This window comes from Pinus tabuliformis, chromosome 4_1, assembly GCF_031772625.1.
Source record: "Pinus tabuliformis cultivar Carrire ecotype Pingquan chromosome 4_1, CPIR1, whole genome shotgun sequence".
In the NCBI taxonomy this organism is placed as follows: Eukaryota; Viridiplantae; Streptophyta; class Pinopsida; order Pinales; family Pinaceae; genus Pinus; species Pinus tabuliformis.
The window spans coordinates 238930110-238944468 of record NC_142303.1 but is presented as its reverse complement, the minus strand read 5'-3'; the positions used below and the strand labels follow the sequence as shown (position 1 = coordinate 238944468).

Sequence of the window (14359 nt, the reverse complement as noted above, 5' to 3'; positions counted from 1 at the left end):
TATTAACATATCTTCTAGGAAACATCTTCAACCTACAATTTATTGATTTGTATCTAAAAATATTACATGCAAAACAATAACCATAAAATAATGTAGGATACCATACCTTTTGTTGTCATGATGGAGGTGTGAAATTTTAGGATCTTGCTTGCTTCACTTGTTGATTTTATGATTTGACTTCAGCTTCATTCTTTTTCTCATTCTTGCTAGCTGCTGCAATTTTTGTTTGATTTTCTTTTCCTTTCAAATCATAAGCATAGCTGGTACTTGGTTGATCTTTGACATTTTGTAAAGGAGGTTTAAACCCCAAAACAATTTTGTCCTTCAATGACCTTTCCATGTTGAGGATATTTTGTAAGGTTTCATATCCCTTGATGAATTTATGATTTAGGCATGCTTTATTTTTTTTTTTGTTGATAGATTGGCCCTTAATGCAACAATTTCTTCCTCAAGTTTGTGACAATTCCCTTTAGATTATTCTAGTTGATTGCTGAGAATATTCTCCTTCCTTTTTACTTCTTCCAATTCTCTCTTTAAGCATATGATGTCTTCTTCATGGGTGCATGCAATGGGTGCTCCTCCAATATGTTACTTCAAATATTCATTTTCTTTCTCCAACTCAGCTAGATTATTTTGTTTAACCACAATTTTTTGCAGTAAATTTTCCTTGAATTTCTTAAGCTCATCCAACTAGCTCTTCAAAGAATTATCAACCACAGAAGATTTATTCTATTTTATCTTGCGTATTTCTTATTTCAGCAGCTTGTTTTTATTTCTAGATTTTCTTATCTCATCAAGTGCATTAATGAGATCACCTTCATAATCAATCTCTCCATCCTCAGAATTTGATTCATCTTTGGACTCAAAGGCCATAAGAACACATTCAATGTGCTCTTCTTCTTCTGATGAATATTTCCCACTAATTTCATCTGAGGTAGCACTTTATTCTTTGGAGTAGTAACTACTTCTCTTTTGAGCTTTAACTTTTCGAAATTTCTGAGTTTTATCCTTACTCTTAATATCCTTCTTCTTTTCCTCCTTTTTTATTTTCATGTGTGGACATTTTGCAGAAAAATGCACAACTCCTCCACATTTAGAACTCTTGAAAGGAAGCATGCCTTTATATTTTCTGGAACCTCTCTTTAAATTATTGGAAAACTTAGAAAATTCTTCATTAGATTCACTACTAGAGTACTCTTCTTCTTTCTTGAATTTCTTTGGAAGTTTCTTGATATTTTTGGTAATACCCTTGACCTTCTTAGAGGCCTTGAATATAGCTTCACTAGATTCAAATTCCTCTTATACAATACACATCTCATAAGCGGTAAGAATTCCAAGCAATTGCTCCATAGTGAGAGTACTCAAATGAAATATTTCCTCAATACAAGAGACCTTGGGGTTAAATCTTTCTAGTTAATACCTCAATATTTTTTGAATAATGACTTTGTCTTCAAATTTTGCGTCAATGCTCTTGATTAGATTGTTCACTGTTTCAACTCTTCGAAAATATTTTGCAATAATTTCATCTTCTTTCATCTTGAAGCTCTTAAACCTCATCCTATAGGTTTGGAGCTTCACTTTATTCACTTTCTTATCACCTTCATAGCTATTTTCAAGTTTGTACCAAACTCCTCTAGTTGATTTGCAATGCATGACATTTATCAGCGCATTGTCACTAAGTGTTGCAATGATGTCATTTCTGGCTTTGGCATTGTTTTGACAATTCTTCTTTTCATCAATGTCTAAAGAAAGTACATCAGGAACACCATATCTAGATACCACAGTAGAGAAGACATCAAAACCTAAAATCATGTAATGCCCCTACATTATCATCTTCCATAGGTTATAGTTTTCAACATAAAAAATTGGATCCATAAAAATTGAGAGATGTCTTATCCTCTTAACACCATTCTAATTCAAGAGTTCATAAATTGTTTCGATAAGTTGTGGAAAGGGCTAAAATTACAAGACTAAGTATCTCCTCTTGCACTCTAGGTCACAAAGATGGGTCCAATGGTGGATATGAGCTAGATGATTTCAAGGTATTATAGGAATATCCAAAGAGAGGCTAAATATTTAAGAATATAGGATGCTTTCCATTTTCCCATAAATTCATAGGTGGTAATGATAGAGTCATGCTAGAATTCACAATTTCTTTAATGGAATTGGAGCACAAGTTGGTGATTTAAGGTTACAAGTGACAAAAATATGTATATTTGGAGCTACATAATTTTAAAAAATAGGTGGAAAGTGGTTTGATAACCAAATAATAAAGGAATACTATTGGAAACAATTGTTAAAAAACCAATATCAAGCAATGAGCTATATAAATGGAATTCTAAGGAAATTTTTGAAAAGGAAATGGTGAGTCATCATGTTCATCTTCCAAAAGCATAACTTGTTAAAGAAGTCATGGCCTTATTTTCTTTTACCATATGAGGTTATTGATGCATTTTTAAGCAAACAAGAAGATCCATTTCTATTTTATCTGTTGAGTAATCTATAGAAAATTTCTAAAGGAATTCAAAGAAACCTTAGGAATTGAAAAATAATTTAATATAATTTTGGCTTAGTAAAAGTCATAATTGAAGATGATTTACATAGAAGAAGTGATACATGGGAGGATTTTTTTTTGTAAGAATTCAATTAAAAAAAACTCTTGTTGAAACATAGCGACAATATGGGAACCTTGGTTTTAATATATTTGACGTTTCTAAATGAAAAAACAAAGCAATGAAGAGTCAAAAAAGGAAAAGTTAAAAAATTGAACCAAAAGATGAGAACAATGATTTGAAACCTAAGGAGGAGATAAAGGTTTCAAATATTTGAAAAACTATAAGTCTAAAAGGAAAAGGCGAAGGATTTGAAATCAATAGTAGAAGAAGAAAATAAGTGTTTTGAACCCCATCCTATAAACAAAGAAGTGATTAAAATGAAAAATAGGAAATACCCCTTTGATGTCATTCCTTCTATTGACAGAAGAACCACAAGAAGCATTACGAGAAATAGGGGAAAACAGAGGAATGATGAAAGCTATGTTTCAGATAACTAGGGTAATGATATTGAAGGTTTTTCGGAGTAATTGAGCATAAAGGCATAAAAGGGTGATAAATTTACGAAAATATTGGTGAATAAATTCAGGACAAAATCTACTTCAAACACTTCATGAGGATTTGATAAATATATGACAATAGATATAGATGAAAATAGAGTAATATAACCTAAATATTTTACAGTAGTAGACCTTGTAGAAAACTTTACAAATGAAGACCCCGTTGGAGATTTTCCAGTTGAAGAACCTATTTAGGAAGAAGTCTTTTTATCCACTGCATCAGAGGTACATAAAACAAGTAAAATTAAATGACTGAAAATATAGACTCAAGAGCTAGAATTACCATACATGTACTTAAACAATCAAAAGACAATGCTCAAAAGTAATGTTGAAATGTTATAAAGAGAGAAGGAACAACCAGAATCATAAATGAAATCATTATCTAAATAAGCCAATAAATGGTACAAGAAAATCCAAAAAATAAAGATAGTAAACAAAAAACATAAGATTAATATGAATATACAAAAACATAAGAAGAAAGTTGAAACATCTCGCTTGGAAATTATAGTTAATGCTTCAAAACATGTTTTAAGTCTTGATATAATGAATTTTTAGAAGTTTTGTAGAGAAAGACAAAGTATTTTTGGGACAAAATAAGAAATTTTGTTGTGTGAGGAAATTAAACACCTTCCATGTGGTGGAGATGTTGGGTCCTCATTTTCAACACTTTCATCACTCTCTTTTCCACAATTTTGTCTTCTGAACCTATAATATTTAATGTTTCATAACACATTTTCACTCCATTTTGTCATCATGCCTTCCATTTACAAGATAAGATACCAAGAAATAATAACAAGGTGAATTGTCTATTTTCATACATTTTTCATCTTTTAATGTATAATTTAGGTTATAAAATTTACTAGTAAGTCACTACAAGAATATGTGATTCTCTAGTGGTCATCTATTTTATAGCATAGTCTGTGGCGGATTCATTATCTTCTATGGTTGCGGGTATCCGAAGGAGAAAAAATAACTTTGAGGAGATCACAAATGATATGGAGATGGACATGTGTTCTTCAACTAGGCTCTAGAGTAAATAGATAAGTAGAAGATATCAGGTAAAGCCTAAGTCAATAGGAATTTCAGGAAATACAATGTACCACATGTGCATAGATCTGATTATAGAATCACCTCAAATATTTATCTATGGATTTTAATCAGCCAATCATAAATATCATAGTAGAGGTAATGATTTTGTGCAATTATGAAGGAAATTGAAGAAATATTTTTCTCTATCTTTAGAAATACTTTGTTCTATAGTTGTGTTTAGTTTGTAAATTTGTAGTCTTTGGGATGACAATGATATTGATAGATCGGTTTAGAAAGAACTTGAATTCTTTATGAAAAATATTATTAAACTTTAATGATAATATATCTATCTAAGAAGTCATTTTTAGTATTGTTAAAATTATGTACTTTGTTTCATGAATAATTTAGTACAAACACAATGATTCATGTTTTACATATGTTTCAATTCTGAAGAAGTGTGCTAAGTTAAGTTGGGTCTATAATGTTTCTTACAATGAAACCTGAATGGGTAGGGACCTCTATGTAACGATACTCATTTCTTAATTGAATTTTACTTAATTATTGATTTAAGTTGTAGTTTGTGTTCATGGTGTAGCTTTGATGTATTTGTTGTTGACAAATCGATTCGATGAATCTTTACAAAACTTTTATTTCAATATTGTTTTATGTTTTTAGGAGAGCTACAAAAAAGTTGATATATGGTTGCAAATGAAAAAATTACTTTTTTGTTACTGTGACATAAATCATCATTTGTATTATATGATTAAAAGTTGTTGTGGGATGTTAAACTAAGTAATTATGTACATGAAAAATTTGGTTAACTCTTCTAACATGTTATCCTATTGTTTTAAAAGTTACCATTGAGTAATTAGCCTTTAGAAATAACTACATCCTACACAGATAATGTTACTTCATAATATTATGATTCTATTTAATAATTAGGTGAAAGGAATTCAAAAACAATTAAGCTAACAACCATACTTTGTTAAAAAATAACATACATACCTACTAGGAAGATACTTGAAAGTAAAAATAGATCATGATAGTTTGAAGTACTTCTTAGAATAACAATTATCTTTTGAAGTGAAACAAAAAGGAATTACAAAGATGCTAGGTTATGACTTTAAATTTATCTAAAACAAGGAAAATACAAGATTGTGAAATACGCACTTTAAGAAAAAGAGGAAGACATACAGGGTTTGGTATCCACTATTTCCATTCCATAATTAGACTAGGTGGAAAAAGTAAGCACAAAATGGAAGCAATGTTAGAAGAAATTTGAAATCACTTTACAGATATAGGAGGATCTAAGTGTGTTAGATAAATTCATGTGGAGGAAGTATTTGTTTTCGTATCATGACCACATATAATTATGCAAGAATTCCAACTTAAATAGAAGGTCCTTTTGGAATTGTACATTTTTACAAAAGAGGACATTCGCAGTTCTTCAAAACTTATCATTGTATTAAGAAGGTATTCTTCTAGAAAGTATTAAAATTTATGTTCAAAAGTTTAAGTTGAATATGTCATTTTCCAAAGGAGAGATGATCAATACCCTAGCACTCCTACAACTACCAACCATACCAACCCTACGTTAGCTTTTGGCAGAGAATGATACCTATGTCATGTTTGATCTAAAACCTTCTTCTGCACTCCTCTATTTCTATCATTTCACAGAAAAACCATGGTTTAGGATTCTTTGTTGTTTACAACCCTATCCATCGAATTCCACTTTCTGCTGGAACATTGTTGCCTAGCATTCGATTTGTGACAACCCGATGCATCTATTTCCCTCTTTCCTCTCCTTCTCTTCACCATTACTGCGACTTCAGTTTTAAGTTGTCTCATTTCCATGTGTTGACCACCAGAGGAAGAGGTCACTTCTCTTAGAGATCACCCCAATATACACCGAGCATTTGGATCCATCAGTTGGCTTGAATATACCTTAGTGAAGGCTTATTGAACCAAGTCCCTCCTATTACATTTTTAGGTGACAATTGGAATGCTAATATCCCCTCACATATAACCTTACAAGCACTCCTCTATTTAAGATGTCCTAGGCACTTGTCTACAATCAATCAAGAGGTTGTCTCTAGGGAGTTTTCTTTGTCTCGTGCTGCAAGTGCAATATTTATCTACAACAAGATCGATGAAGCAAACAAGATTTATTTTACTTTGTTAGATTGAAACTACCTCACAGTGTTATTGGTTCACCTATGATATGGGATGAAAATACAATCCTCGGATCTTGTAATCCAAGTGTTAGTTAAAGAATAGATTAAAATGATAACATCACATAGCATATCTAATTTTAAACTATATCTTAGCATGTATGGGTATGGGATATATATAACAGGTTTAGCATACAACCTAGAAGTGGAAGCACATAAATAATTCTACTACTGTGAAATAGCTTTTCTTCCCTTCTTCTCACATTCCTTTTTTTATTTGTATATTATCTAAACGTTTTATTATGAGGATCAAAGACTAACATGTGAGTCAGTATCAACCGGTAGTGATCACCAATTCCGCGTTTTTTGACTTTTGATTATGGTTCCCGCATGTTTCGGTGGTCAACATGTTATTATAAAAGTGTTTGGTGAATAAATGATGCGCTAATGTCGCATTACAGAGTTCTTTAGGGAATGAGAGAATTCAAAGTCGGTTGGCGGCACGAAATTTCTATTGGCGATGCCGCGTTAAAACGTCAAACTGATGAGTGTACGAGCTCAACGGAAGTAGAATAGGTAGACTGTACCATCCATATTTGTTTGAGGTAAAGAAGACAACTGGATGAGGTGGAAGATAATTCCCACAGGCTGCAAGTTACCTCCATCCACTTGCGTCTGGCGCGTGGAGGGACCTGTGTGGAGGCCATGGACATGGTCACAATCTTCTACGTTGAGAGCTAATATTCTGTGGCGTGGAGGGCCCACAATTTCTGTGGAGGCCAGGGATGTGGCGGTGGAAGACGCCCAAGGCGGTGCCAGATACGTGCCGCCTCAGTTGATGTGGCATCGGTAATCGATCCGTGCAGTGATCCGGAGTTGGTGAAAAGCGTATAGGTTATTTGTTCCAACATCACCTCCTGCTTATATATATATATATACATGTTTGAGAGAGAGAGTGAGAGAACAGTTTGTTGATACATTACGTTGCAATTAAAAGAAAAGTAATGCATTCTGCAATGGCTTTTAGATTTAGGTTTAAGGCTTTGGTTTTCTTTATCATATGTCTCAGGTTTGTCCAGATTGAATGCGATGAACTGCCTCATCGCGGTTCTCTCAAATCTGCTTGCGACGTGACATTGGATCCGAAATTCTGTGTTTCGACAATGTCGAGCCTGTTTACTGGATCACTGCAAGCAAATTCCATGGATCTCGGCAGGATGGCTATCAGGCTGGGCATTACCGAAGGACAAAAAGTGTTACAAATAATTTCTCGTGTGCCACGATTGGCATTCAAAGGCAAGCAACTGGATGCTATTGAAGATTGCATGCAGTTGTATGATCTAACGTTGGACGACCTGAGCAATTCCTTGTCGAATGTTACTGCTAATTCTTTGAAATGGAGGCAGGCAGTTGACATTCAGACTTGGCTTAGTGCAGCTCTTACTAATCAGGCTACCTGCCTCCAAAGCCTTGAGGAGGCTAGCGGAAGCCTGCAAAATATTTTGACTAAGTGGGTGCTTAATATGTCGCGAGTTGTGAGCAATGCTTTGGCTCTTGTCAAAAACATTTCTGTCGTTAGTAAGGATTCCAAGAGTCCTCCTGCGCACAGCCGACGCCTGTTATCCGATCCAAGGAGTCATGATCAAGTTGATGTAGTCGATGATGATGAATTTCTTTCACATTATGGAGTCGTCAATGATGGATTCCCTTCATGGTTGTCTGCTTCAGACCGAAGGAGCCTTCTTCAAACCTCTGAAGAAGTTGACGGTGCTTTAGACGAGAATGTCGTCACCGTGGCTCAGGACGGTAGTGGTAATTATACCACAATCACTGACGCACTGAATGCTGCTCCAAACAAAAGTTCAGATAGATATGTGATACATGTTACAGAGGGAGTCTACCACGAATACATTGAGGTGCCAAAATACAAAACAAATATTATTTTGCTGGGAGATGGCATAAACTCCACTGTGATCACTGGAAATAGGAGCGTTGTGGACGGATGGACAACATTTCGCTCTGCAACAGTCGGTAAGCTGTTTCTCTCGTTATGTTTTCAGTTCTTCCTTTGTCGCGATGAAGACCTCTTGTGAGCTTGAGGTATTGCTAATTTTGACAAATCTGTTATCTGTATATTGCATGAATCCAACAAATCCCTCCTTACCTTTCCTCGTTTCTGTTCTGACTATTTTTTATTAATCACTCTGAGAATTACCTGGCTTATGTTCAATAACATCATGAACATCCTTGCAGATTCCCAGAATAATTCAGAATCTGACTGTGTAGAGAGGTCAATTGTGGATTTCAGATTCTGGGATATTTTTAGAATTTGGGATATTCTTAGAATCTGATAGTCTGGAAAGGTCAAACAATTGACCTCTCTCAGATTCCAGAATATTTTCCTAAGGTCATAATTGTTTAGCCAAGTCTTTTCCTAAAAATTGTCTAAACACTTAAAGCTAGATAAGCTGGGTATTTATATGTAGATTGCAGATTCGATGAATATCCCAGAATTTGATAGTGGGTCAAACAATTAACCTATCCTCAACTTCAAATTCTCAAATTCTAAAATATTCCCATAATCCGTTCAAAGTTAAGAATTTTTGAATTTGCGTATCATGGAATTTAAGAAGGATATGCCACTTTTGTAAACATTCTTAGTGTAGCTTCTTCTTTATTTATTACAACTTCGCTGTCTTCATCCGTCACTATACAGTCCCTTTGGCTGGAGTTTTCTTTTATGGTCGCGCTGATTCGTGAAATATTTGTGATCGCAGCTGTCGTGGGGCAAGGCTTTATCGCTCGGGATATCACTTTCGAGAACACTGCGGGACCAGAGAAGCATCAGGCTGTCGCCCTCCGAGTTGGGTCGGATCTATCAGCATTCTACCGCTGCAGCTTTAAAGGCTACCAAGATACTCTCTATGCACACTCTCTTCGACAGTTCTACAGGGAATGCGACATTTATGGCACAGTTGATTTTATCTTCGGCAACGCTGCAGCTGTGTTTCAAAACTGCAATCTATTGGCTAGAAAACCGATGGATAATCAAAAGAATTGTTTTACGGCTCAAGGAAGAGATGATCCAAATCAAAACACTGGAATCTCCATTCAAAACTGCAACGTCTCAGCTGCGGCTGATCTAGCTCCAGTGAATAGCTCTTTCCAAACATTCTTAGGAAGGCCATGGAAAAATTACTCTCGTACGGTTTATATCGAATCATATATAGATGATGTCGTCGATCCTGCGGGTTGGCTGGAATGGTCGGGGGACTTTGCTTTGACCACGCTCTATTATGGCGAATATATGAATTCGGGACCCGGAGCAGGAACTGCAGAGCGAGTTCAATGGCCTGGATATCACACCATGAATATTTCTGATGCTCAAAATTTCACAGTGGCTAATTTCATTTCTGGTGACGCATGGATAGAAGACGTGCCCTTCGATGCAGCCTTAAATTAAAAAGAATGACAATATCCTGTTGTATTTGTCACTAAGAGCTGCTTCCTCAGCATTCGAATTATCTCCGTTCATTGTTTCTTAATTTCAAGTGTAGCATTCTTTATATTTATTGATTTCAATGTAGCATTCCAGTGCGATGCAAATAATCTCCTTTGATTCAAGTCTATTCATACATGTTCTCTTGGCAGAAACCTTCAGCTTAATTCCATGATCTTCATGAGGCACTCTATACAAATTTGTTGAAAATAGGTTTGCTTGTTATTTTTTGTGTTTATAATATCAATCTCTTGGTTTTGCTTTGTCTTAAGAATTCATACTCTTAGGTATAATATTATTCATAAGGTTTATAATATTAATTTTAGAGTTTATTTGTCTACATGATTTATACAATTAATCCTAGTGTTTATAATATTAATATAAGGGTTTATAGCATTAATCATAATAAGGTTTATTAGTCCCTTAATTTCATTAGTCCTTTCGGTTTATAATATTAACCATAGGGTTTATTCCTTGGGTTTATTAATCTATTTGCTTTATAATATAATCTTAAGGGATATCAAAGTAATGTTAGAATTTAATGTTTATTTTAGGGATTATAATATTTATCGTAGGGTTTATATCCCTTGGGTTTATAATATCAATCCCTTGGGTTTGTGGAAAATATTGTCTGAATATGAAAATCAACCATTGTGAACCATGCTCAACCATGGTCCAAAGTCACATTGTGACAATGATTGTTTCAATATTAAAATCAACAATGATTAATCATGGTAAACCGTAGCCATTTTTGGTGAGTCACGGTAAATAATTAAGGTTTAATGTTAATTTTGGAGTTTATAATATTTTTTTTAGGGTTTAAATCATTTGGGTTTATAGTATAAATCCCTTGGGAGTGTGACAAAGATGATATCAATATGAAAATCAACTATCATCAACCATGGTCAATTATGGTCATTCATGGTCCATTATGACATCGTGAGAGATATTGTCTCTATATGAAAATAAACCATGGTCAACCATGGTCATCGATGCTCAACCACCATAGCCAATCATGATGAACCATGGTCAATCATGATGAACTGTGGTTGACCATGGTTAGCCATGGTCGACCATGGTCAACCATGGTCCAACATCTCATTGTGACAAAGATTGTCTTGATATGAAAATCAACCACGGTTAGTCATGGTCAACCATGGACAACCATGGTCCAACTTCACATTGTGACAAATATTTTCTCAATAAGAAAATCAACCATGGTCAATAATCATTATCACATTGTGACAAAGATTATCTCTTGGTCCAACGTCACACTATGACAATGATGGTCATCCATGGTCTGACATCACATTCTGGAAAAAAATGTCTCAATATGAAAATCAACCATGGTTGACCATGATCCAACATCAAATTGTAAGAAATATTGTCTACATATGAAAACCAATCATGGTCCACCATGGTGAATCATGGTCAACCATGCCCAATAACCATGGTCACATTGTGAGAAATATTGCCTCAAGGTCTAATGTCGCATTGTGACAACCATGGTCAACCGTGGTTAACTATGGGCCACCATCACATTGTGACAAATATTGTCTCAATATGTTTATAATATTTATCTTAGGGTTTACATAACTTAGGTTTATAATATTAATGCCTTCAGTTTAATATTATTTCCTTGGCTTTTTGGTATAAATTCCTTGGGGTTAAAATATCAATCCCTTGGGTTTATTAACCTAAGGGTTCATATTGCTAGGGTATAATATTAATTATAGGGTTTAAAATATTAATCATAATAATGATCCTTGGGTTTATAATAATGATCCTAGGGTTTCTAATATTGATCATATGTTTTTATTCCTAAGGTTTAATTTTAAACCCATTGTTTATAATATTAATCTTCGGGTTTAATATTAAAACCTTAAGTTTAAAATACTTTAGGTATATAATAATAATCCCTTGGGTTTGTGAACCTTCGAGGGTTTATATTCATATGGTTTAATATTAATGGTGGGGTCCATATGTTTTAATACTGATTGTGAGACTTAATATTCATATGGTTTAAGATTGTCTCTTGGTCCAATGTCACATTGTGACAACAATGGCTCACCATGGTTCGACATCACATTGTGACAAATATTGTCTCAATATGAAAATCAACCATGGTCAACCATGATCGACCATGGTCTAACATTTCATTGTGTGAGAGATTGTCTAAATATGAAAATCAATCATGGTCCACCATGGTCAACCATGGTTAGTAATCTTGGTCACATTATATGAAATATTGTCTCAAGGTCTAATGTCGCATTATGACTGCCATGGTACACCGTTGCATTATGACAAAGATTGTCTCAATATGAAAATCAACCATGCTCAACCATGCTCAACCATGCTCCAACGTCTAATTGTGAAAAAGATTGTCTTGATATGAAAATCAATCATGGTCAACCATGGTTAGCCATAGTTCAACGTCGCCTCGTGACAAAGATTGTCTCATTATGAAAATCGACCATGCTCAATCATGTCTATTTTAGGGTTTATAATATTTTTACAGAGTTTATATACATTGGGTTTGTAATATTAATCCTTTGGGTTTAATATTATTATCTTAGGTTTATAATCCCTTCGGTTTTTATTATTAATCCCTCTCGTTTATTATTCCATTTGCTTTATAATATCAATCTGTTGGGTTTATTAGTCTAAGGGTTGATATTCTTAGGGTGTAATATTATTCAGATGGTTTATAATATAAATCTTTGGCTTTAATATAAATACTATGATCGAGTGTGACATTGTGACATATTTTCTCAGTATGAAAATTAACCATGGTCCGATGTTGCAATGGGACAAAGCTTGTCCTGATATGAAAATCAATCATGCTCAACGATGACCAACCATGGCCCAATGTCGCTTTGTGACAAAGATTGTCTCAATATGAAAATGAACTATGGTCAACCACGATCAACCATGTTTATTTTAAGTTTTATAATATTTATCTTAGGGTTTATATACCTTTTATTTATAATATTAAATATTAATGTTATATTTATTAATAGGGTTTATAATATTAATCCTCAGCTTTAATATAAATTTCTTGGGTTTATAATCATGGTCAACCATGCTCCAACATCACACAGTGACAAAGATTGTCTTAATGTGAAAATCGACAGTTCTACAGGGAATGCGACATTTATGGCACGGTTGATTTTATCTTGGCAACGCTGCAGCTGTGTTTCAAAACTGCAATCTATTGGCTAGAAAACCGATGGATAATCAAAAGAATTGTTTTACGGCTCAAGGAAGAGATGATCCAAATCAAAACACTGGAATCTCTATTCAAAACTGCAACGTCTCTGCTGCGCCTGATCTAGCTCCTGTGAATAGCTCTTTCCAAACATTCTTGGGAAGGCGATGGAAAAATTACTCTCGTACGGTTTATATCGAATCATATATAGATGATGTCGTCGATCCTGCGGGTTGGCTGGAATGGTCGGGGGACTTTACTTTGACCACGCTCTATTATGGTGAATATATGAATTCAGGACCCGGAGCAGGAACTGCAGACCGAGTTCAGCCTGGATATCACACCATGAATATTTCTGATGCTCAAAATTTCACAGTGGCTAATTTCATTTCTGGTGATGCATGGATAGAAGACGTGCCCTTCGATGCAGCCTTAGATTAACAAGAATGACAATATCCTGTTGTATTCGTCACTAAGAGCTGGTTACTGAGCATTCGAAGTATCTCCGTTCATTGTTTCTTAATTTCAATTGTAGTACTCTTTAGAATTATTTATTGATTTCAATGTAGCATTCGAGTGCGATGCAACCGTAAATAATCTACATTAAAGCCTTTGATTCAAGTCTATTCACACAGGTTCCACGATCGTCGTGCGGCACTCTATACAAAGTTGTTGAAAATCTAGAGATATCAATAACAGTTAAAAATAAGTTTCCTCGTAATGTTATGCATTTGTTTTATAAGTATTATTATTGGTAAGAGATGACTTTCGTACCAATTCATTAAAATAAGCGGTGACTTCCATTTTTTATTTCAATCGACGGTCCACATAAATCCTAGAAGGAATATGTCGATATCGAGGGAACGTATATCCTTCGTCTAGTCGATATCGACGGCTGACGCGTTAAGGCAACCAGAAACAATCGCTACGCTTTGTTTCGACGGATAACTAATTAGGCTTCATTGTGCGTGCGCCAATCACGTTACTATTCTGTTTGGTTAGCCCTTGTGTTTTCATAACATGCATGAGGTTAGTATCATCTGTATTCTGTGTTTACTCTGTTTTTACAGGAGGGAAATTCAACTCTATTGGAGCATGTGAAGATGAATGGCAGATTGAAGAGCATAAGGAGGTGTTGGTGCTGATGACAAAAGCTAAATAGCACATCCTCTCAATAGGGTTTACAATTTGTGAGTGATTCTAAATTAGAGCACATTTATTTACTCCCACTCAGATACAATGCCCTAAATAAACTAAATTTTAACACATTTACTAGTGTTGCACATTAAAATTTATAAATTAGAGCATTTCATTATTTTCATAAATGTTTAATTTTTAGA

General features: G+C 34.4%; 1 protein-coding gene and 1 pseudogene across 1 annotated transcript; both read left to right on the top strand.

Moving 5' to 3' along the window:
* The first annotated feature begins 7279 nt into the window (after nucleotides 1-7279).
* On the top strand, nucleotides 7280-9923 carry LOC149175149 (pectinesterase-like). Its single transcript, XM_089419532.1, has 2 exons — nucleotides 7280-8343; nucleotides 9090-9923. Exons 1-2 carry the CDS (start codon nucleotides 7317-7319, stop codon nucleotides 9773-9775), a joined length of 1713 nt encoding a protein of 570 aa, XP_089275658.1. The 5' UTR covers nucleotides 7280-7316; the 3' UTR covers nucleotides 9776-9923.
* Nucleotides 9924-13040: 3117 nt separating this feature from the next.
* Nucleotides 13041-13460, top strand: LOC149175148 (pectinesterase pseudogene; annotated as a pseudogene).
* The last annotated feature ends 899 nt before the right edge of the window (nucleotides 13461-14359 follow it).